This window comes from Cervus elaphus, chromosome 17 (genome assembly GCF_910594005.1).
Source record: "Cervus elaphus chromosome 17, mCerEla1.1, whole genome shotgun sequence".
Classification (NCBI taxonomy): domain Eukaryota; kingdom Metazoa; phylum Chordata; class Mammalia; order Artiodactyla; family Cervidae; genus Cervus; species Cervus elaphus.
The window spans coordinates 28303717-28327515 of record NC_057831.1 but is presented as its reverse complement, the minus strand read 5'-3'; the positions used below and the strand labels follow the sequence as shown (position 1 = coordinate 28327515).

General features: G+C 38.6%; 1 protein-coding gene across 4 annotated transcripts in view; it reads right to left on the bottom strand.

Annotated features, from left to right (window-relative positions):
- STPG2 (sperm tail PG-rich repeat containing 2) overlaps positions 1–23799 on the bottom strand; it is a 619397-nt gene that overhangs the window by 5064 nt on the left and 590534 nt on the right. For 2 of the 4 annotated variants that reach the window (XM_043871449.1, XM_043871452.1), the window contains one exon: positions 21867–22561. The exons of the other annotated variants lie outside the window; for them this stretch is intronic. In XM_043871449.1, coding sequence (XP_043727384.1) covers position 22561 — 1 coding nt within the window. In that variant the 3' untranslated portion in view covers positions 21867–22560. Of the gene's footprint in view, positions 1–21866; positions 22562–23799 lie in introns of those variants that run through there. 4 annotated transcript variants of the gene reach the window in all.

The window sequence follows — 23799 nt, the reverse complement described above, 5'->3', positions numbered from 1 at the left end:
TGTTAGTTGCTTCATTTACCAATATTTTCTCCCATTCTAAGGGTTGTCTTTTTGTCTTATTTATGGTTTCCTTTGCTGCTCATAAGCTTAAAAGTTAAATTAGGTCCCATTTGTTTATTTTTATTTTCATTACTCTAGAAGGTGGGTCAAAAAAGATCTTGCTGTGGTTTATGTCCAAAAGTGTTACTCCTGTTTTCCTCTACGAGTTTTACAGTGTTTGGTTTGACATTTGGTCTTTAATTTTGAGTTTATTTTTGTATATAGTGTATATAGTTAGTGTTCTGATTCATTCTTTTACATGTACCTATCCAGTTTTCCCAGTACCACTAATTAAATAAACTGTCTTTCCTCCATTGTGTATTCTTACCATTTTTGTCATGGATTGATTGACCACAGGTACATGGGTTTATTTCTGGGCTTTCTATGCTGTTCCTTTGATCTGTACCTATTTCTGCTTTTGCTTCAGTAGTATGCTGTTTTGATGGCTGTAGCTTTGTGGAATAGTCTGAAGTCAGGGATCCTGATTCCTCCAGCTCCATTTTTCTTTCCCAGTATTGCTTTGGTAATTTGGGGTCTTTTGTGTTCCATGCAAATTTTTTTAAAAAGTTTGTCTAGTTCTGTGAATATCTCCATTCTAAGAAATATAAATTGATAGTACTGGATAGAAAGCCCAGAGATAAACCTACATACCTTTGGTCACCTAATCAATGACAAAGGAGGCAAGAATATACAGTGGGGAAAAGACAGTCTCTTTAATAAGTGGTACTGGGAAAACTGGATAGCTGCTTGTAAAAGAATGAAATAGAGATGATCATGAGATTTTTATTCTTTAATTTGTTAATATGGTGTGTCATATTGATTGATTTACATATATATATTGAAGAATCCTTGCATCCCTGGAATAAATCCCACTTGATCATGGCATATGATCTTTTTAATGTGTGTTTGAATTCTGTATTCTAATATTTTGCTGAGAGTTTTTGTGTCTATGCTTACCAGTGATATTGGTCTGTAATTTTCTTTTTTGTGATATCTTTGCCTGGTTTTGTTACCAGGGTGATGGTAGCCTCATAGAACAAGTTTGGGAGTGTTCTTTCTTCTACACTATTTTGGAAGAGATATATAGGTGTTAGCTCTTCTTTAAATATTTGATAGAATTTGCCTGTAAAGTCATATGGTCCTGGACTTTTGTTTGTTGGAAGATTTTTAATTACAGTTTCAATTTCATTACTTGTGATTGGTCTATATGTATTTTCTATGTCTTCCTGGTCTAGTCTTGGAAGGTTGTATCTTTCTAAGTATTTGTCCATTTCTTATAGGTTGTCCATTATATTGGCATATAGTTACTTGCAGTAGTCTCTTATGATCCTTTGTATTTCTGTGGTGTCAGCTGTAATTTCTCCTTTTTCATTTCTAATTTTATTGGTTCAAACCCTCTCTTTTTTCTTAATGAGTCTGGGTAAAGTTTTATCAGTTTTATCTTAAAGAATCAACTTTTAGTTTTATTGATCTTTGCTGTTTTCATTTCTATTTACTTCTACTTTGATCTTTATGATGTTTTTCCTTCTACTAATTCCATTTCTTTTTTGATATTGTTGCTGTCCCTCTCTCTAGTCGCTTTATTTGTAAGGGTAGATTGTTCATTTGAAAGTTTTGTTTCTTGAGGTGAGATTGAATTGCTATAAACTTCCCTCTTAGAACTGTTTTTATCACATCCCATAGGTTTTGGGTCATTGTGTTTCCATTGCCATGGTTTCTGTGTACTTCTTTATGTATTTTTTATTCCCTCTGATTTCCTCAGTACTCTCTCGGTTATTTAGTAGCATATTGCTTAGCCTCCATGTGTTTGTGTTTCCTATAGTTTTTCCTGTAATTGATTTCTAATCTCATAGTGTTGTGATCAGAAAAGATGCTCATTATAAGTTCAATTTTCTTAAATTTACTGATGTTTGATTTATGACCAAGATATGATCTGTCCTAGAGAATGTTCCATGTGCCCTTGAGAAGGAAGTATATTCTGAGGCTTTCAGGTGGAATGTCCTGGTTTATTGTGTCATTTAAAGTTTGTGTTTCCTTATTTATTTTGTTCCTGGGTGATCTATCCATTGGTAAAAATGGGGTGTTAAACCCTCCTCTTATTATTGTGTTAGTGTTGATTTTCCCCTTTTATTACTGTTAGCATTTACCTTATATACTAAGGTGCTCCTTATTGGGTGCATCATACTTTTTTTTTTGATGATTGTAGGTTGTAGTAAGTTTTGGGATTATGAAGTGTGAGTGTTTCAACTTTGTTCTTCTTTTCTAAGATGGGTTTGAGTATTTGCAATCTCCTGCAATTCCATATGAATTTTAGAATTTCTTTTGTTTAAAAAAAGTCATTTAGATTTTGATAGAGATTGCACTAATCTATATGTTGATTTGGGGAATAATTCCATTTTAACAATATCATATCTTCTAACCCATGAACATGCAATGTCTTTCCATTTACTTAAGTCATCTTTGATATTTTTAACAATATTTTATAGTTTTCAATGTACCAGTCTTGTACCTCCTTGGTGAAATTTATTCCTAAATATTTCAATCTTTTTTTATGCTATTATAAATGGAATTGTTTTCTTAATTTCTTTTTTGGAATGTTCATTTATATATATATACAACTGATTTTTGCATGTCAGTCTTGTATCCTCTGACTTTGCCGAATTCATTTCATAAAACTATGTTCTATGTTATACTTACTAGTCAAAAACAGACTAGAGAATGCCTGAAAATCTTGGATACAATAAGTTACTTTAGAAAAACCATTACATGTTAAAAAAGAAAAAAATAATAATAGGACTGTTCTCTTATCATAATTGTATTTTAATTAATATTATGGTTGTTGTTATATACCTCTTCTATAGAATAATAGTGAATTTAAAACAAAACCCTCTGAATGTGACCAGACCAACTAATTTCTCTTGATTTCAGAAAGACTATTTATGTTAACAAAACATTGTTTGTCTTGTGAGTAAATAATAAACCTGTCAGCCCAAGACCTAGGAACCACTGAAGAAAGTGAAGAAGAACCTACGAGCTAAGCAGAATAGATTATTAAAGAAATGGTGATGAGATATAAAAACATGTTTTAACACTTAAGACTCAGATATATTTCTTGTGCATTTGAGTTCTGCTGAGGTCACAGGTCCTGTCTATTGGTAAAAGTTCACAGTATTTGCAGACACGTTTAAACCAGAGCATCAGAAAATCTGCCACTACAAAGAAAACAAGCACACAAAATTTATGTCATAAAAAGTTGAGTGAATTTAAAGCAGAAGGGATTTATCAAAAATTAAAAATCTTAGCAATGATAAGAGAGAAGAGACTAAGTGCCACTGAAAAAACTAGTGAGAGATAATTATGTGATTAAAAGGATGGGACTAAGAACTTCATTCTCTATCTATAAAGAAAAAGAGGTGAAGCAGCAATAGGTTGGCTCAGGAATGGAATCAATCACAAAGCAAATTGAAGGAGCTAGATGGTTCATGGCCAAATACAGGGACAAAAACCTGGGGAAGAATCAGATTTCACATTAAGAGCTTAATGAACAAAGTAAGTAATGTGCTGAGAGCTTAAGCAGTGGAATTATCAACCAATAACATCCCTATCCATGGTATGGGTAGAACCTGAGCTCTCTAGGCAGAAGTGTGAAGTGACTGGCTGAAAATACTTTAAGGCAAGTAAAACATGATACATTTTTATGGCATCAAGGACATGACATTTGAAATAATTTTGTTTTGAAGTCCCAGCTTAAATTCCCCTGAGTGGTAGCAGTAAGAGGTGATCAGTGACAAAATAACAGTGAGTTGCTCTTTAGAGTTTGCTTCAAGTCTGCTTTATCATGCTGATCTAATAGCATTTGAAAGCTCAGGTCAGCATCCATCAGGGTAGGAAAGCATTTAGCATTCAAAATTTCACAGAGTGTTCATATCTAGAGAAGAACCCTGCCTCCAGCAAGGTCAACATGTAAATATATTGGTTATCTTAAAGCTAGATATCTAAATTAATGTGTGGTTATTTCCTTTGTGAACTAAAGCATCCTTCATTTATAGAAGTTTTAAATATGACATCTCTTATCTCATAAATAAAATGGTTCCAATTAAAAAGATTATGCAGAGACTATTAAGAGTATCTTTTACAAGAGAAATTCATGGGGACCTTCATTCTTCCATGTAATGGGCACTGTAATGTGGTGCCCAGGTTCCTTTCACTGAAGAACTTGCTGCCTCAGCTGCAGGAAGTGCTATTGGTAGACAGCTTTGGACTGTCAGCCCCTTCAGGGGATAGACTCAGCTGCAGAGCCACCCTGCACAAGTTCACACTCATTTCAGGAGTGGCCCAGTCCCATGACTGATGTGCCTAGGAGTACAAAGGCTAGCTGTCTTAGCCCAAGTTAGCACAACTCTGAAAGCTCAGTCTCTCTCCAAAGCACTCCTGCTGAGTTGACTGGAGCTGCTGTTGGGCTCAGTTGGCAGTTTAACTCCTCCCTCTGGGTAAGCCTGCTTCCTCTCCCTCCCTTCCCTAAGTGTTGATCTCAAGGATCCTTAAAAGACATTCTGCACATTAAACTGCATACCAGAGACTGTATCCCAAGGAGTCCCATTTCTAACTTAGAAGACACATCAAACATGTGTATAAAGAAAATGTATCCAGATTCCAAAAATTACAGATTACAGAAAATTTGTAAAGAAAAATGTGTCCAGGTTGTTGAAATATATACATTATTTTCAGAGATAACAGAGTGTCAGGCGAGTGTATGCTCCTTGGTTCTGTCTCGTCACAACAAAGATTTGGAGTGACGGACATTAAAGCCCTCGGCGCTTCACAGCTCCCGGGTCTTGGACAGACTGTGTTATCGCTCTTAGACAAATCAGTGTTACAGCTCTATTTTATTTAGAAAATAGCAGGAAAATCCATCCTCAAGGCGTGAGGGCATGTTGACCCAAAGACGTGAAGAGAAGAGCACCCCAGTGTGCGGGAGAGAGAGAAAGAGACCCCCAGCCCTTTGGCTCCTCTTTTTATATCTTTCTTCCCCCTGGGCCTGCCCTATGTAAATTGGGCTAGCCAGGAGTGTTGTTTGTTCAACCTGAGGTCCTCACTCCAGTCCTCAGACCTTCCTTTGTTCTATTTTCATGTTCTATTTCCCTGCCTTATCTTTTATCCACTGCCATTCTGGACTCCTGTTTCCTATTCTAACTACTTAACAAGAAGATTGACAGAAAATGATTAAAAAAAAAAAAAAGGAAGTACTTAAATAATACCAAGTAGAAAATTAAGGTTCCAGCTTATACGGACACATCCATTCTAATGGATGGGAGGAGAACAACATATTTTCATTAAAAAAAAAAAAAACATATCATATCATTTATGGAATGGCATATCATTTATGGAATATTCACACACTCTCCCTTTAACCACTCTTTTCTAATGGATGGGAGGAGAACAACATATTTTTCTCTTTAAATTTCTCCTATTATTTTTTTTTCTTTTTTAACATGTAATGGTTTTTCTAAAGTAACTTACTGTACCCAAGATTTTCAGGCATTCTCTAGTCTGTTTTTGACTAGTAAGTATAACATAGAACATAGTTTTATGAAATGAATTCGGCAAGGTCAGAGGATACAAGACTGACATGCAAAAATCAATTGTATTTATATATATATATATATAATATATATATACATATATATAAATGAACATTCCAAAAAAGAAATTAAGAAAATAATTCCATTAGAAAATAGAATTCACCTACACTTTATTTTTGGTGGAAAAAATAAGGATTATTAATAAACTGAAAAGGGACAAAAAGAATGGAAAATTAGAAGAGAGAAAGTAAAATTTCCATAACTTGCAGTATTATCTACGGTTCTCATTCCCAGTTTCATTTGCAACACGTTTGTACACAGAATTTTTTTTTAATTTCCTAAAATTAAAATCTGATATTGCATATAGATTTCTGTTGACTTTTCATCACAAACATTTGTTTTTTGCCTCCAGCAGCACATTTTAACCAATAATTGAAAGGTTAAACACTAGATTCATTCTTACATAACCTCAGTTCAGTTCAGTTCAATAGCTCAGTCATGTTACCCCATGAATTGCAGCACGCCAGGCCTCCCTGTCCGTCACCAAATCCCAGCGTCCACCAAAACCCATGTCCATTGAGTCGATGATGCCATCCAGCCATCTCATCCTCTGTCGTCCCCTTCTCCTCCTGCCCCCAATCCCCCCCAACATAAGGGTCTTTTCCAATGAGTCAACTGTTCGCATGAGGTGGCCAAAGTACTGGAGTTTCAGCTTCAGCATCAGTCCTTCCAGTGAACACCCAGGACTGATCTCCTTTAGGATGGACTGGTTGGATCTCCTTGCTGTTCAAGGGACTCTCAAGAGTCTTCTCCAACACCACAGTTCAAAAGCATCAATTCTTCGGCTAAGTATCTAAATCTAAATTTCAAGTTGTAATTCATTCATATTGTGTTAGCTTACTAAGGCTGCCAGAACAAAGCACCACAATCTGGGTGACCTAAACAAAGTCTTTTTTTCTGGTTCTGGAGGCTAAAGTTCAAGATCGAGGTGTTGGCAGTGTTGATTCTTTATATGCGGGAAAATCTACTCCAAGCCTCTCTCTAAGCTTCTAGTAGCTTTCTGGCAATCTTCAGTGTTTGTAGTTTCTGCTGGATCACCTTGATTTCTGTTTTATCTTCACATGGGGCTTTCTCTATGTGTATTCACACAGAGAGAAAATTCTTCCCTTTATAAGGACAGAGTCATATTGGATTAGGGTCCACCCTAATAATCTGTCTTAACCTAAATATCTGTAAACATCCTATTTCCAAATAAAGTCACATTTACAGCTGCTGGGAGTCAGAGCATCAACATCTTTTTGGAGGACATAATTCAACTATATACATATGAAAGATTTTTTTTTTGTTATGTTCAAGTAAGTTACAAGTTCTAGTAAGATATGTACTTTGAAGGTGGCTCAATACTTCTGATAACATTGTTATAATATTTTGCCTCAACAAAAAGAGAAAACCATACTTTGTTTTCTTTCATCTCTTATTTTATAATCAATCTGGCATGGGCAGAATTTATCTCAGTAAATTAATGTGTATTAACCGATCAACCTTTACAAGCAAAACATTTTTGCTATGTGCTTTGGGTGATATAAAGATATACAAGTTGAGGATTTTGCTTTTTAAGAGTTTGCAACTTCATATTTACATGTAATATCATGGTGGTGGTGCTTTAGTCGCTTAGTCATGTCTGTCTCTTGCGACCCCATGGACTTGTAGCCTGCCAGGCTCCTCTATCCATGGGATTCTCCAGGCAAGAATACTGGTGTGGGTGGCCATTTCCTTCTCCAATGTAATTTCATAATTACATGTAAATAAATTACTGATGCAATGAACTTGGGCAAACTCCAGGAGATGATGAGGGACAGGGAGGCCTGGCATGCTACTGTCCATGGGGTCACAAAGAATTGGACATGACTAGGCAACTGAACAACAACAATTGCATATTTATAAAAATATCAAGGGTACAAAGACATTTCAATCTGCAATGTAAGAAAAATGTTATAGAGTTCTTCAGCTTTGTATACCATCCTTTACTGTAGAATTTGGTTTATACTCAGAGCTGGAAGTTGTGAAAAGTCCTTGAATGTTGTAATTCTGTGAATTTATACCATCAGTTATACTGAGAATGACTATAATAGAACAAGACCTTTTCAATTGACAAAGGAAATTTAAAGCATTTTTATTGCTGAGTAAAACAATGATTCAATACACTAAAGTTACAAATGGTAGTTAACTTGTTGTTACAGGATCAACAGCTTATGGTTCATTTGACATTCATGAAGAATTATCCTTGAATATTAATTGCATGACTTTAGTTGAGAATGAACAGCTCAGGTACAGGATCTGGAAAGTAATCTTTTATTTGCTTAAAAATTGGCTTTGTGACCCCTTAGCAAACAGCATACAATATATTATCATTCTTACATAAAATTCTGATTAATGCTATATTCAATTTCCCTGTCTCACTATTGTTTAAAAAAGAATAAAAATTTAGGCAAGTAAGAACACTCTCTAAGAAGATGGTTTTATGTGTCATGTTCCACATAATTGAGTGGGTAATAGGCAGGAAGGCCAGGGGTCTCCAAACGGAGGAAATAGGCTGCAAGTGTCAGACATTTTTTCTCTCTCTCTTAAGTGGCAGGAGGAAATAAACTACAAGTGTTAGATTTTTTCCCCTTCTGTATACAAATTTAAAAATAGATTTCTTTTAAAATTCTGTGTTGCCATTGGGACACCTGGTTCCATCTGAACTTAACTTCTCTCAAACCTTGAGCTAACCAATGCGTTTTTCTTATGGAAATTTTTTCTTAAGCTATGTTAATGAACTATGTATTTACCCTAGACTCTGTCTTCTAGTCAGTTCGCCTAAGACTCAGAAGTGACTTGACAAACCAGTATGTTTTACTCATGCAAAATATTCTCTTAAACCGTGTTAATGAGACTGTATTTGCTTGGAAACCTGTCTTTCTTCAAGATTCATGTCAATCATTTTATGGCCTGGGGAAACTCACCATGTGCCAATGTTATCTCAAAATTCATGTAGTGGGTGAGGGGTCTGGAGCCAGTCTCTGTGTTTTGAGACATTTCCTTTCTTGAATTACTAGATGTTAGTAGCTATATAACATCCAGCTAAAGACTAGCAGGGGGGCACTGTTTCTGGCCCCTTGTGATGTCTATGTCAGAGGCTTTTTCTTTTTTACACTTTAATAAAACTTTATTACAGAAAAGTTTTTGAGTGATCAAGCCTCGTCACTGGCCCCAGATTGAAAGATTGAATTCCTCTCCTCTGGAGGCCAAGAATCCTGGCATCATTCATGGCTCAGCAACAACCTTTCATAATCCTATAGATTACACAGATCCCTGTTCACCCTCAAAGCAGTCTATAAGATTAAATTTAAGATTAAATTCAAAATGAGATAATTTGTATCTTTGGAATAGTGTCTCTTTTTCCAAATCATTTTACAGTAAGATTTAAGACATTTAGCCACAGGAAGAGAGACAAGCTTCAGTAAAGAATTTATGCCTCCCTCATGATATCATCTGCTAAGAATAATGTTAAATCCAACTTCAGATCTTTGATTGTAGAGAATATTATATGTATAGCCACCAAGGTAAACTGAAGACAATTCATGAATAGGACCTACATCATAGAAAGATAAAATCATAATCCACAGAGTATATATCATTGTGGATATCTGAATTATCTAGATAGCTGAGGATATCTGAATTATCTAGATAGATTTTAAATATTACCCATTAAAATTTTTATTATTTTTAATGGCCACATTTCCTTCAGCCAATCTGTACTTCCCTGTCATTAAGGAGAAGATGTGCAATGAAACTTTCTTGACACTGTAGCCATTTATTATTTAATATTTTTTATTTAATGCAGCAAAATATGATTTTAGACCAGATGTATAATGAAGAGATTTAGTCCTGAGGGGGCCCTGAACAAGACATGGGCTCTGAATTTTCTTTCTTGACTTCAGTTTTCTTTTTAATCATCGGTTGTGTCATTATAAAAGCTGCTTGTGAAAGATTAATTGGTACCTCCTCATGATTTGATGTTACCTTCTTTTATGTGGTTTTCTTATTGTTCAGAAAATTATATTCTTCATTGTGCTAATCTCCATCACTCAAATTTTATCTCCAACTGAGTATCATTGGCTCAAAAACTGTCCCTCAAATCTGTGTATCCTTTCTTTTATAGTAAGTATCTTACTTCCCAAAGAGCATAAAGGAAACATATGCCTTATCAGTTTAAGAATTAGTTTAAAAAATTTAGAGAGTTATCTTACTATAAATTCAATAAATACATACAAGAGAGAACCCTATAGACAAGACTTTTAAGATTCTCTTAGTGTTTGACATTTATTAGATTTCTAGGTATTAGTAATATTAAGGACCACACATAACCTACATAGATAAATATTATATTCAGTATTTCTGAGGATAAGTTTACAAATCAGAGAACCTTTTTAATCTTGAGTTTTACAGATAAAATCACATTTTAAACTGTACTATGTATCCATATATATGTTGTGTTATATATATATATATATAGTTTCATATATATATATATTTATTTTTAATGGCCACATTTCCTTCAACCTATCTGCACTTCCCTGTCACATTTTATATATATATAGATAGATAGATAGATACACACATATACATATACACACACACACACGCATACATACATACATACATACATACAGTGCAATGAACACTGTAGGGGTTAGGGGTGCCAATATACATGAGCACTGGAAAATCTGCATGTAACTTTGCCATCCAAATTGTGGTTCCAACCTGTGTCTTCAACCAACTGCAGATCTTCTTTAGTCCTGTAGTATTTATTGGGGATAATCATTGGAGATGTCTGATTTAAAATAATGGAAAATTTAAGTCACATAAAATACATTTGGAGATAAAGAGGTAGATAATAATTTTCCAGAACTGCTAAAACTGAAGTATAACACTAGTTTTTAATTAGCTACTGATTAGGAGAAATAAGCTATATTAATTAAAATGCCAGAGAGCAAGAAAACACATGTCTTTAAATTGTTACATAGAATTAGAAGTCACAGGGAACATCATTCAAATCATAGCAGTTTAGTTGCTTCCCACTAAGGAACTTCAGGCAACATATCCTGGTGTGAGTAGGAGCAGGAATTTATGTTACCAAAGCTAATGATAACCCTGGGCAGCACAGGAAAAACCTGATAGTGTAAGGTACACACATCTTGAGAGTGCCCATATGATGAATTGTCCCACGTGTTAAATCCCTTTAGTTGTTGTTCAACTGCTCAGTCGTGTTTGACTCTTTGTGACCCTATGGAATACACACGCCAGGCTTCCCTGTCCTTCACCATCTCCTGGAGCTTGCTCAAACTTATGTTCATTGAGTCAGTGATGCCACCCAAACATCTCACCCTCTACTATCCCTTTCTCTTCCTGCCCTCAATCTTTCCCAGCAAGAGGTTCTTTTCAATGAGTTGGCTCTTTACATCAGGTGGCCAAAGTATTGGAGCTTCAGCTTCAGCATCAGTCCTTCCAATGAATATTCAGGGTTGATTTTCTTTAGAATTGACTGGTTTGATCTCCTTGCTGTTCAAGGGACTCTCATGAGTCTTCTCCAACACCACAGTTCAAAAGCACCAATTTTTCAGCACTCAGCTTTCTTTATGGTCCAACTCTCACATCCATTCATGACTACTGGAAAAACCCGTAGCTTTGACTAGATGGAACTTTGTCCATAAAGTGATGTCTTTGTTTTGTAGCACTCTGTCTAGGTTGGTCATAGCTTTTCTTCCAAGGAACAAGAGTCTTTTAATTTCATGGCTGCATGTCACCATCTGCAGTGATTTTGTAACCCAAGAAAATAAAGTCTGTAACCATTTCCATTGTTTCCCCCTCTATTTGACATGAAGTGATGGGACTGGATGCCATGGTATTTGTTTTTTGAATGTTAGGTTTTAAACCAGCTTTTTCACTCTCCTCTTCATCAAGAGGCTCTTTAATTCTTCTCTTTCTGCCATAAGGGTGGTGTCATCTGCATATTTGAGGTTATTGATATTTCTCCCAACTATCTTGATTCCAGCTTGTGCTTCATCCAGCCCAGCATTTTATGTGATGTACTCTGCATATAAGTTAAATAAGCGAGATGACAATATATAGCCTTGATGTACTCCTCTCCCAATTTTGAACCAGCCCATTGTTGCGTGTCCAATTCTAATTGTTGCTTATTGACCTTCATACAGGTTTCTCAGAAGGCAGGTAAGGTGGTCTGGTAGTTCCATCTCTTTAAGAATTTTCCACCATTTGTTGTGATCTACACAGTCAAAGGTTTTCATGTAGTCACTGAAGAAGTAGATATTTTTCTGGAATTCTCTTGTTTTTTCTATGATCCAATGGATGTTGACGTTTTGATCTCTTGTTCCTCTGCCTTTTCTAAATCCAGATGAACATCTGGAAGTTGTCAGCTCACATGTTGTTGAAGACTACCATGCAGAATTTTGAGCACTACTTTGCTAGAATGTGGAATGAGTGCAATTTTGTGCTAGTTTGAGCATTCTTTGGCATTGCCCTTTGTGGGATTGGAATTAAAACTGAGCCTTTCCAGTTCTGTGGCCACTGCTGAGTTTTCCAAATTTGCTGGCATATAGAGTGCAACATTTTCAGAGCATCATCTTTTAGGATTTGAAATAGCTCAGCTGGAATTCATCACCTCCATTAGCTTTATTTACACAGATGCTTCCTAAGGTCCATTCAACTTCACACTCTAGGATGTCTGTCTCAAGGTGAGTGATCACACCATTGTGGTTATCTGGGTAGTTAACATCTTTTTTGTAAAGTTCTGTGTATTCTTGCCACCTCTTCTTAATTTCTTCTGCTTCTGTTAGGTCCAACCATTTCTGTCCTTTATTGTGCCCATCTTTGCATGAAATTTTAATTCAGATTACCATTATATCTATTCTTGCGGGAAAGAATACCTTAGAAGAAATGGAGTAGCCATCACAGTCAACAAAAGAGTCCAAAATGCAGTACTTGGGTGCAGTCTCAAAAATGACAGAATGATTTTGGTTCGTTTCTAAGGCAAAGGATTCAATATCACAGTAATCCAAATCTATGCCCCAACCACTAATGCCAAAGAAGCTGAAAGTTCCATGAAGACCTGTAAGACCTTCGAGAACTAACACCAAAAAAGATGTCCTTTTCATCATAGGGGACTGTAATGCAAAATTAGGAAGTCAAGAGATACTTGGAAGCAAGTTTGGCCTTGGAGTACAAAATGAAGCAGGGCAATGTCTAACAGAGTTTTGCCAAGAGAACACACTGCTCATAGCAAATACCCTCTTTCAAGAACACAATAGATGACTCTATGCATGGACATCACCAGATGGTCAATACCGAAGTCAGATTGATTATACTCTTTGCATCCGAAGATGGAAAAGCTCTATACAGTCAGAAAAAACAAGACTAGTAGCTGACTGTGGCCTACATCATGAACTTATTGCCAAATTCAGATTTAAATTGAAGAAAGTAGGGAAAACCACTAGCCCATTCAGGTATGACCTAAATCAAATCCCTTACGGTTATATACAGGAAGTGACAAATAGATTCAAGGGATTAGATCTGATAGACAAGAATGCCTGAAGAATTATGGATGGAGGTTCATGACATTGTACAGGAGGCAGTGATCAAGGTCATCCCCAAGTAAAACAAACGCCAAAAGGCTAAATGGTTGTCTGAGAAGGCCCTACAAATAGCTGAGAAATGCAGAGAAGCTAAAGGCAAAGGGTATATTTGCCTTTATAAGATATATTCATATGCTGCTGCTGCCAAGCAGCAGTCATGCTTCAGCCGTGTCCGACTCTGTGCAACCCCATAGACGGCAGCCCACCAGGCTCCGCCGTCCCTGGGATTCTCCAGGCAAGAACACTTGGGGAGTGGGTTCCCATTTCCTTCTCCAATGCATGAAAGTGAAGTCGCTCAGTCGTGTCCAACTCTTCGCGACCCCATGGACTGCAGCCTACCAGGTTCCTCTGTCCATGGGATTTTCCAGGCAAAAATACTGGAGTGGGATGCCATTGCCTTCTCCGATATATTCATATACCTTATGTATAAAAAGATATATATATACACACATATATAAAAGACATATAAAAAGATATATTCATCTGAATGCAGTTTTTCAAAGAATAGCAAGGAGAGATAAGAAAGCCTTCCTAAGTGATCAAGGCAAAGAAATAGAGGAAAACAATAGAATAGGAAAGACTAGAGATCTCTTTAAGAAAATTAGAACTACCAAGGGAACATTTCATGCAAAGATGGGTACACTAAAGCACAGAAACAGTATAGACCTAACAGAAGCAGAAAATATGAAGAGGAGGTGGCAAGAATAAACAGAAGAACTGTTGGGGGAGTTTGTAATTTCCTCAGTTCTGTGTCACCACACAGCAAAATTTTGAAGCATGGACTGATTGGTACTACAGCTCAGTTTTACTTGGCAAGCAAAGGAAAATACATCTGTCCTCAAGGCGTGAGGGTGGGCCGACCCAAAAGAAGTGAAGAGAAAAGAAGCCTGCAGTTCAATTTTGACTCCTTTTTATATGGCTTTCTCCTCCCCCTGAGCCTGCCTTATGTAAACTGGGCTAGCCAGGATGGCTGTTTGCTTCACGTGAGGTTCTCACTCTGGTCCTTGGACCTTCCTTTATTCTATTTTCATGGGCTTTTCCCTTCCTTGTCTTTTAGCCACTGCCTTTCTGGACTCCTTTTTCCTATTCTAACTACCTAACATTCTCCCCTCAAGAGATGGGAGGCACAGTTGTTTAGGAATAGGGGCATTGAGGTCTCTCTATCTACTTCAGGCTGAACTGGGACAGCTAGGGGCATTGGGGCTCCCCCTCTTGCTAGTCTCAAGCCTCAGAGTCCTTATAGCAGTGTCCATCTAAGAGTTAGTGGTATCTCCCATGGTCGGTCTTAGTTCTATATATCTTTGTTGAACTGGACCTGAATGTTGTAGCTTGTTGACCTGGGTAGAGACAAAATGGGTTAGACAATCGACAATATGTGGAGCATCATAAGCAGCATCATGATGGTGATAACAGGTATTAGTAGGGGCATTAGCCAACTCCAAATTCCCCCTCACAGGAGAAGAATCCCCCAGAGATTGTAGCCACTCTGAGAACTCTCCAGCTCTTTCTTTGAGATCCTGTAGGATCTGCAATATTTTTCTTGAGGACTGTGAGACACTAACTTAGCTGGAGGTATTTACCCAGAAACAACACGTCTCATTCAAGATGGCTCAAGTCCCTCCTTGTTCAGGGATCAGATCTATCTCCTATTTGGGACTGCAACCCCTGCCAAGATGTGTTGGCTCTTTAGAGCTATCCTGAGAAATCTTATCCCCAGAAACTTAATTTGGGGGTGTTCATTAGAATGGCACTCATTTGTAGTCCTGAATAGGTATGTGAGATCTCCTAGGGGCTCACAGGTATATTGAGTGTCCTCCTGTTTTTTCCCATGGCTTGACTCCTGAGTAGTGAATGCAGGAGTCATGTCCTGGTACCTTGACTGCTGTGGGGGTAGAAAGTATTACAGGGTAGAAGCCCTTCCATGTGGGCTGGAGTTGAGCCTTTGGCGACCCATGTTTCCAGACTTTATTAGGACTTGAGTCCCTGGAGCATACAGTGGTGGCTCTTTAGAATATTTTAGGTCCTGGTTGACACCCCACAAGTATCTATCTTGTTGGAATTGCCCAATGGCTATAGTATAAGACCAGAGGGTCTAAGGCTCTGGATCTAGGGAAGTGGTCACTGACATTAAAGCTCTCCCATATAGCATCTCATAAGGACTAAGACCAACCTTTTCCTTAGGGGCAATACAGGCGCAGAGGAGAGCTATTTGTAAAGCCTCCTTCCATCCAGGGAGGTCTCCTGGGTTATCTTTTGTATTGCTGATTTTAAGAATCGGTTGGCCCTTTCTACTTTTCCTGAAGACTGGGGCCTCCAGGCACAATGGAGATAATAGGTAATGCCCAATGCTTTTAGAGACCCCTTGGGTGACCTTAGAAGTAAATGATGTCCCATTGTCACCTGTAATGACCTGGGCAGACCAAATCTTGGAATGATTTCATGGATCAGTTTTTTTACCACCTCCTCAGCCTTCTCAGTCTGGGTGGGAAAGCCTTCAATCCATCCTATGAATGTATCTATCATGACTAGTAGGTATTTATACCATTGAGAAACTTGCATCTGGGTGAAGTCCCTCTGCCAGTGCTCTCCTGGATAGGCCCTAGGTCGTTGGATGGGCTGGGCCAGCTGGGGTCTTCAAGCTCCTTGGGGGTTGTTTAATTGGCAAGTGGGACAAGAAGAGATCACTTGCCTTATAGTTGTTTGGAGGCCTGTTCCTCTGAAGGACCTTTCTAGTAATCTTAGGAGGGCCTTCTCCCCTAAATGAGTGGTGGCATGTAAGGAGCTAACCAACTTCCACTGGAGGTTCCCAGGCAGAAAAAGGAGTCCCTCCTTTTGGAACCACCCCATAAGATCTTCTTCAAAGCCCTCACTCTTAGCTTTAAGAGTATATGAAGGAGTTTCTGGAATATTAGTCCAAGGAACTAAGGTGGCAACCCCTATTAGGTCATTGTTCTGTAATGTTGCTCTCTTATCTGCCTGATCAGCTGCTTGGTTCCCTCATGCCACTTCCATGCTCCCTTTTTGGTGTCCTTTACAGCGGGAGACTGAAACCTCAGTGGGCAGATGGACTGCCTCCAAGAGTCTGAGGATCTGATTACCATATTTGATTGGGGACCCTCGGGTGGTCAAGTGGCCTTTCCAAATAGCAGAATGTGCATGTAGCACCAGAAAGGCATACTTGGAGTCAGTGTAAATGGCTACTCTTTTTCCTTTTCCCAGCTCTAAAGCTTGAGTCAGGGCTATGAGCTCAGCTAATTGGGCTGAAGTAGCTGGTGGCAAAGGTTTAGTCTCTATGGTCTCAGAATTGGAGACTACTGCCTATCTGGCTTCTTTTTCCATCCAAGACAAAGCTGCTTCCATCAGCATACCAGATTTCCTCAGGATTGGTCAGAGGATCTTCTGACAATTCCTCTCAGGGTTTTGTCCAGTGGTCCAAGGTTTCTAGGCAAGAGTGAAAGGTGAAAGAGCCTTGGGGGTAGGCAGAAGGGTAGCTGGATTAAACACCTCACAAAGGGGGATAGGCAGGCCTGCATTTTCCATCAGTACTACTTGATATCTGAGGATTCTTTGATGAGACAAATATTAACGGTCTCTCCCATTCAGGAGTTGTTCACTTGGTGGCTGGTAAAAATAGTTTGCCCCCAAGAGAGAGTTTTAAAGCATCTTCTATCAGGACTGCAATAGCTGCAAGATTTTGAAGGCAGGGAAAGATCTCTTCCCAATAAGGGAGTAGGATACTCAGGGACCACCAGAAACTGGTGGGAAAATATTTGTCCATTCCAGCAACAAAGAAGTGCTTGGGTGAATCTTTTTGTAATTGTTTTCCTGTAAGCACCCAAAATGGTACAGGTTTGGGAGGAGAAGGCTCTGGAGAAGGAGATCAGGACAGAGCAGGTAGCCCCTGTGTCAAACAAGAAAGTCTCTGACCTCCCTGCCACATCCAGTTGCACCCTTGGCTCCAGCCCCGTGATGGTTATCTGTGACAGGAAGGCTGGCTGGAGCAGGCCGCTTCAGTCCTGCTGAACCATTGTGTGGGAAGGCTGAGCACTTGACCTTGAGGCTCTTGGGTCCCCAGGGCAGAGTACTGCCCAATGTCTCAACTGATGGCATTTGTAGCAAGCCATTTTAGGAGACTTGTCATGGTTTGGACACTTTTGGTCCAATGTCCTGCCTGTCTACAGATTAGGCATTTGCCTTGTGCCTTGTCCTTCAAGGACTCAGGGTTACCATAGGGCTTGCCTGGAGGGTGGCCAGCATCTGGGCATGCCTTGTCTCTTTCCTTTTTTCCCTTTCCTGGGCCTTGGCCTCCCTCTCCTGTTCTCTACTATAAAAGGTATTGGTGGCTGTGTGAACCCATCTCATCCAAAGAGGCATCAGGGTCCTGCTGCTGGAGCTGTTGTAACTTTATCCTGATGTCTGATGCACATTGGGACAGGAACTTGTCCTTTAAAATCGCCCATCCATTGTAAGAGCCTAAGTCCTGATTGGTAAACACTTGGAGGGCCTCTTTTAGTCTTTCCAGATAGGCAATGGGGTTCTTGTTGGGCTCCTGAGTTATTGCTGAGACCAGGCACAGTTCCACAACCAATAGGCTTCCTTCTATTTCCATGGGTGGACTTCCTTAGGGGTGAGTCTTTCTGAAGCTTATCATACCAGTACTGTTGCGACATGAGAGCCGAGCATCCCCAGGTCAGGGTGCTGATCCCCAGGCAGGCTGAGACATGACAACCTCTTGGAGATCAAATCCCTGGGCAGGTTGAGGCAGGTCGGCCTCCCGAGAATTGGGTCCCTGGGCAGGTCAAGGCATGTCGACCTCCTGGAACCCTGGACTTGCAGGTCCCCGAGCAGGTTGAGGTGTGACAACCTTCCGAGGACCAGATCTCTAGGCATCTCGAGGTAGGTTGACTTCCTGGAACCCCCAGACTGAATTTGGGCACCTCAAGGTCTCCAGCGCAACCAGCACTGGGTAGGATAAAAGGATTGCAATCTTAACTCATTGCCAGTTTGTCCACCACTGATGGGAATAAGTATCATGATATAAAGAAATCCAAACCTGTGCCCTCAGACTGGGAACCTGGTGAAACAGCATAAGCCTCATCCTCTTATTGTTCTGATGGAATGTAAGTCACTGATTTTCCTCCCTTAGTCCTCCATAAGAACAGTTTAGGGTATTTCCAATGGTAAACATCTCATTGTCATAGACCCACTTTAGGTTAAAACAGAAGTAATGACAAAGGAATGGGTTATCTGGTCCTGTTGGGGCGTTAGGAGTATTTTAATAATAATAAGTGGGGTGGAGTGATGTTGCCTACAAGAGGGCAGGGTCCTGGTTGTAGGAGTTAGTAAGTGGCTTAAAAACAAATTGATAAGAGGCAACAAACCAGATATTCCATAAAAGTGGAGTAGAGATTTGATCCAGGGATATGTTTATAACTTTAGGAGAAGGGTGGTAAGGTTTTGGGCCCAAACGACCTACTGGGCTAACTCTCAACATGGCAAACATTATCCCTAGAAGCCCAATTGCCCTTGAAGGAAAGCCACCAACAGATGGACTTCCAGCAGGCATTGTATGCCTCTCACCCACCCGAGCGGGTTCACTGAGAGAGGCTGTTGTTGCACATGTTGTAGGAAACATGGAAGATGAAGGCCTGAATACCTAGAGGGATTGGCTGTTCTACAGTATTTCCCTCCCAAGGGCCAGCTATTTTCTGGTTGTCCCTCCAGAAGATTGTAGAGGCAACAATGTGGGCCTGGACAGGGCTCAGGAAAAGAGCATGAAACAGGAGGGAAGAGGGCAGGGCACAACTTTTGAAAGAATGACACAGCCCAGGGGCATAACATAAACTGATTAAAATCAATTGGGTCCATATGACAGACAAGTCAATTTCAACCAAACCTTGATCCTCAATCTGCAAGCTGAATGACACACCCAGAGGTGTCAGGACAGTTCCAAGGCACTGTCAAAAGACCAAGGAGTGGGTGGTTCCCCAATTGTTGGAATGGTCCTCCCACTCATTAGCATATGAAATCACCCAGCTAGTGAAAACTAACCACACCACATTCCATGACCCATACCACATTCCATTGCCACTACACTCAGCTCTGTAATGGCCCACACTCTTGGACTGTGCCTCTCTCCAAATCCGAACAAATCCACCTGTTACCTATCACTGTGTCTCTCACTGAATTTTTGCAATGAGACATCAAGAGCCTGAGCGTCACTAGGCCCTGAAGCCAGGCACCGTGGGTTTTTGCTGGGCTCAAGTCCTGGGAGAATGGAGCTGAAGGACAGGATGGAAAAGCAGTGGAAAAAGCGTGACTTGGAATCCCCTTCATAACCTGCCAGCAAATCTGCTAAATACCTGGCCTGTACTCACAGTTTTCTTTGGTCTGATCCTTGACACAAAGAAGATTAAGGACAGACGAACCTCAACCGCCTTGGGCAACAGCTACTAAGTAGCCACTGACAGATCCCTCAATTGTACCCACTGCCACTCGCCTGTTCACAGGCGGTTCAAGGAAAGAAGAAACAAGAGATTGAAAAGGAATTAAGGTTTTGTTAGTCATATGTCCTTCCAGCCCTAGGAGTGAGGAGTTCCTACCCCAACTGGAGGTCTTCTGGAATCTGAGACTGAGCTGTGTGAGTTTTTGCCAAGTTTGTGTTTGCTGCCCTGCTTTCCAGCACACTGGACTTGTCACTTCCACTGTGCTGGGTTTTCTTCACATTCAGCTTCCACCGTGGGAGCTTTTGCTGAGTTGCACTTCTGCTGTGCTTGGCCTTCGCCCGTGGGGGCCAAGCCGAGGTTGTTTCAGCCAGGTTAAATCTGAGAAATGGCACCATATATGTCAGGGGAGTTTTTAATTTCCCCAGTTCTGTCTAGCTGCAGCAAAAATTTGAAGTGACGGACTGACTGATATTACAGCTCAGTTTTATTTGGCAAGCAAAGGAAAATACATCCTCAAGGGATGAGGGCTGGCTGACCCCAAAGCGAAGAGAGAGAAGCCCACAGCTCAGTTTTGGCTCCTCTTTTTAAATGTTTTTTTCTCCTCCCCCTGAGCCTGACCTATGTAAATTGGTCTAGCCAGGAGGGCTATTTGTTTCACCTGAGGTTCTCACTCGGGTCCTTGAACCTTCCTTTGTTCTATTTTCATGGGCTTTTCCCTCCTTTGTCTTTTAACCTCTACCATTCTGGACTCCTTTTTCCTATTCTAACTATCTAACAAAAGTATACAAAAGATCCCTTTTGTAATAACATTTAATATCCCAAACATTAACATATTAAGCAAAGATTAAATTTGTCAGTAACTCTAAAGGTGAGATATAATTTTTAAAATTCCTAAACAAACCAAAAAAAAAAAAAAAACAACCCACAAAACCCTGCCTCCTCAAAACAAGCTCTATAATCAGAGATGAGTTTCCTCAACAAAACCTAATGTTAAGTGACAGTGCTATTTCAACTGAAAGAGATGAAAACAAATTAAAACAAATAGGAAACTTGGTGAAATTGTTGGAAAGGATTAGTTGGAGGGTGGGTAAGTGTCTTTTCCAACTAGTTTCGTTTTTCCAGCTAGTTCTGGTCTAGAAAACTTTTAAAGAATTTAAGATTACGGAGGTAAGGATTGTTTTAAGAGCTGTGACTGATAACTCTCTCCCACATTCTAAATTTTCATTTTTCTGTTTTTCTTTCATGAACAAATTTTCTTATCATGTAATATAGAATTATAGAGTTAAGACAAAGTCAATAAAAATCATTCTATAAGTTTTACCTTAAAAAAATACATGCAAAAGTATCACAATATATTTAATGCTTCAAATGTCTCTAGTCACCTGAATTTTCTGGCACCAGAATTGTATTTTACATGGTTCACATAACATAGAAAATGATAACTGCTGAAAAAAACACCATATGGATAATAGAAACCTCATAGATTATATAGCTAGAGTTTAACTTCACCACATAAACACCTAAAGGACAATAGAGGTTCCAGGGCTCCATTCCAGGATACAGACCACAGGAGCTGGGGAGTTGTTAGATGGGGAAGTTGTGTTGTTTTATCAACTCATTTAGTAATTGTGAAGCAGTGTCTGTGTTTGAAAATTACTGACCTGGCACACCAACTGCTTTATTTTACAGCCATAGAATAAACAACTAGGTGATTAAGTAACTCACTTACGGTTACCTAGCCTGGACGTGAGTTCAAGGTTTCCATTCAACTATCAATTTTGTGCTGTTTTCCAAATTTATCAATCCAATGGAAGAGCAAGTATTCATAGACTATTTATTCTGGGTTTTATTGTTCCAATCTTTGATGAGTAATATTAGGTACACTAGTAGAGATATTTTAGATAAAATTTTCTTAAGCCAGAACATATTGAGAGATTTTCAGACTTGACTCTTTTGAAATTAGGTTAAATTTTAGGTTATCTGCATAAGTCCACATTTTTTAAATAAAATATTTTTTATTGGAGAATATTTGCTTTACAATGTGGTATTGGTTTCTGCCATTTCAAGGGAGAAATAGACCCCCCCCAAAAAAAAAAATGAAGAGGGATTGATCCAAATCCTTATCTCTGATTTGCTTTCCAAGATGATATTAGAGCATTAACCCCAATAGGCTTGTAAGATAATATTTATCTTCACCAAATATGTTGGCTACTGAAATTAAATTGTGTTGTCACAATTCAGTCACTTTTCCCTTGCTCTCTTATTTGGACATAACGTTCACAAAATGTAAAGCATACTGAATATTCCTTTTATGATTTTTATTCTCCACATTTATAAGTATTTACTATAAGGAAATAAGTAGATAACACACATAAGAACATCATTTACTTTGTTTCAGCATGCCTAGTATTTGGAAAGAGCCAGACATGACTGAGTGACTGAACTGAGTATTTGGAAAGTAATGGCATTCTCTGGTCACAGAATGAGATTCTAAAGTGAAAAAAAAAAAAAAGACTTTCCATTAGATATATGTATCCAGCATTGTATTTTATATGAAAGTAGTAGTAATATATATTCAGAAAGAATGCAACAAATACATACACTGCTTTTGTAATAGGAATTTTTTGAGGAAAATATAGAAAATTAAATGTCCTGTAAGAATAGATTTTTCTATCTCTTGAAGTTAGAAGAGCAATTATGTTTCTTTGAGCAGCTGATGGAGGACATCATCAAAATGGAATTACTTCTTTGTGAAGAAATGTCAGCTTACCTTTACATTAAAAATACCTTTAGAATATATCTGTGGGAAAAGAAAGGCTGTTTCAGTAAGTGATGTCTCTATTGTACTTCTCAACCTAAGTCAAAATATTCTCTCAGATCGTTACTCTAGTTACAGTACCTCAAATAAAAAAAGGTACAAAAATATCACAAAATACCTCCCCCCCCACCCCCACCGTCCTGTAACCAAGTTAATTAAGTATCACTGATACCAAGTAGTTCACATTATATCAAAATCCTAGCTTTTGTATTGACCTAATGACTCTGCTGAAGACTCAGGCCAGTTGAAAATATATATTAAAATACATAATATACTTGCAACTGTTTAGATGTTATATCATAATAATTTAATGAGATGAAATAGCAACTAATAGAACAGAAGATGCAACTAAATAAGCTGCTATAACTTTCAAAATGTAATTTGATATACTGATTTATTCACTGATGAATATTTAGGGAATGAAGATCCTTTATAATTGGTTTTCTAATGGATTTGTGGCACATAAGAAACTGTACTACATTTCATCTTAGGAGAAATCAGTTTTTTCACTAAGTTTCATGTATATGAGGCTTTGTGCTGTGCTGCGCATGTCAAAAATATTTTATGTTCATTTCCATCATGACCAGGAACAGTTGAACAAAATGTGGTTATTTGACCCAAAGTAAACCTATGAAGTCCAGAGACTTTGTTCTGGTGATATCACCCTTGCTATTTGACATTCAATTGGTAATTCTTTCCTAATTTTCAATCATCCAACATTCTACTGTTATCGAGCTTGCTTCCCCTTCACTCCAGACATGTGGAGCTGATATATGAATATGTTAACTCACTCCTTTTTCTTTAGAGTTAGTGTAGTGGCTCAGCCAAGCATTAAACTCCTCTCTAATTATGAAATAAAATTGTCTTTCCTGAAAGTTAATTAAAGGAAAGGGCCTCTAAATGACTCTCAAGTTTTCTGAAATGCAGAATAATTCTGAATACAACTCTGATGTCTTTTTTTCCTGAGGTTCTCTGGTGGTAATTATGGTAGGAGTGTACTTAAACAGAAAAGATAATCTTTCTGTTCGTCTGTAATGGTAATCTTGAACAAGGAACTAGACTGCGTTATATTCTGCAGGTTTATTCCACAAAGGGTTTGGGATTAGGCAGGCATATCTGGGACATGAAAACAGTTTTGAGGAACTTATTTTGTGACACCAAGTATAAAATAATTAAATAACTAAACATATAACCTTAACATGTTCTTTTAGTTTACAATG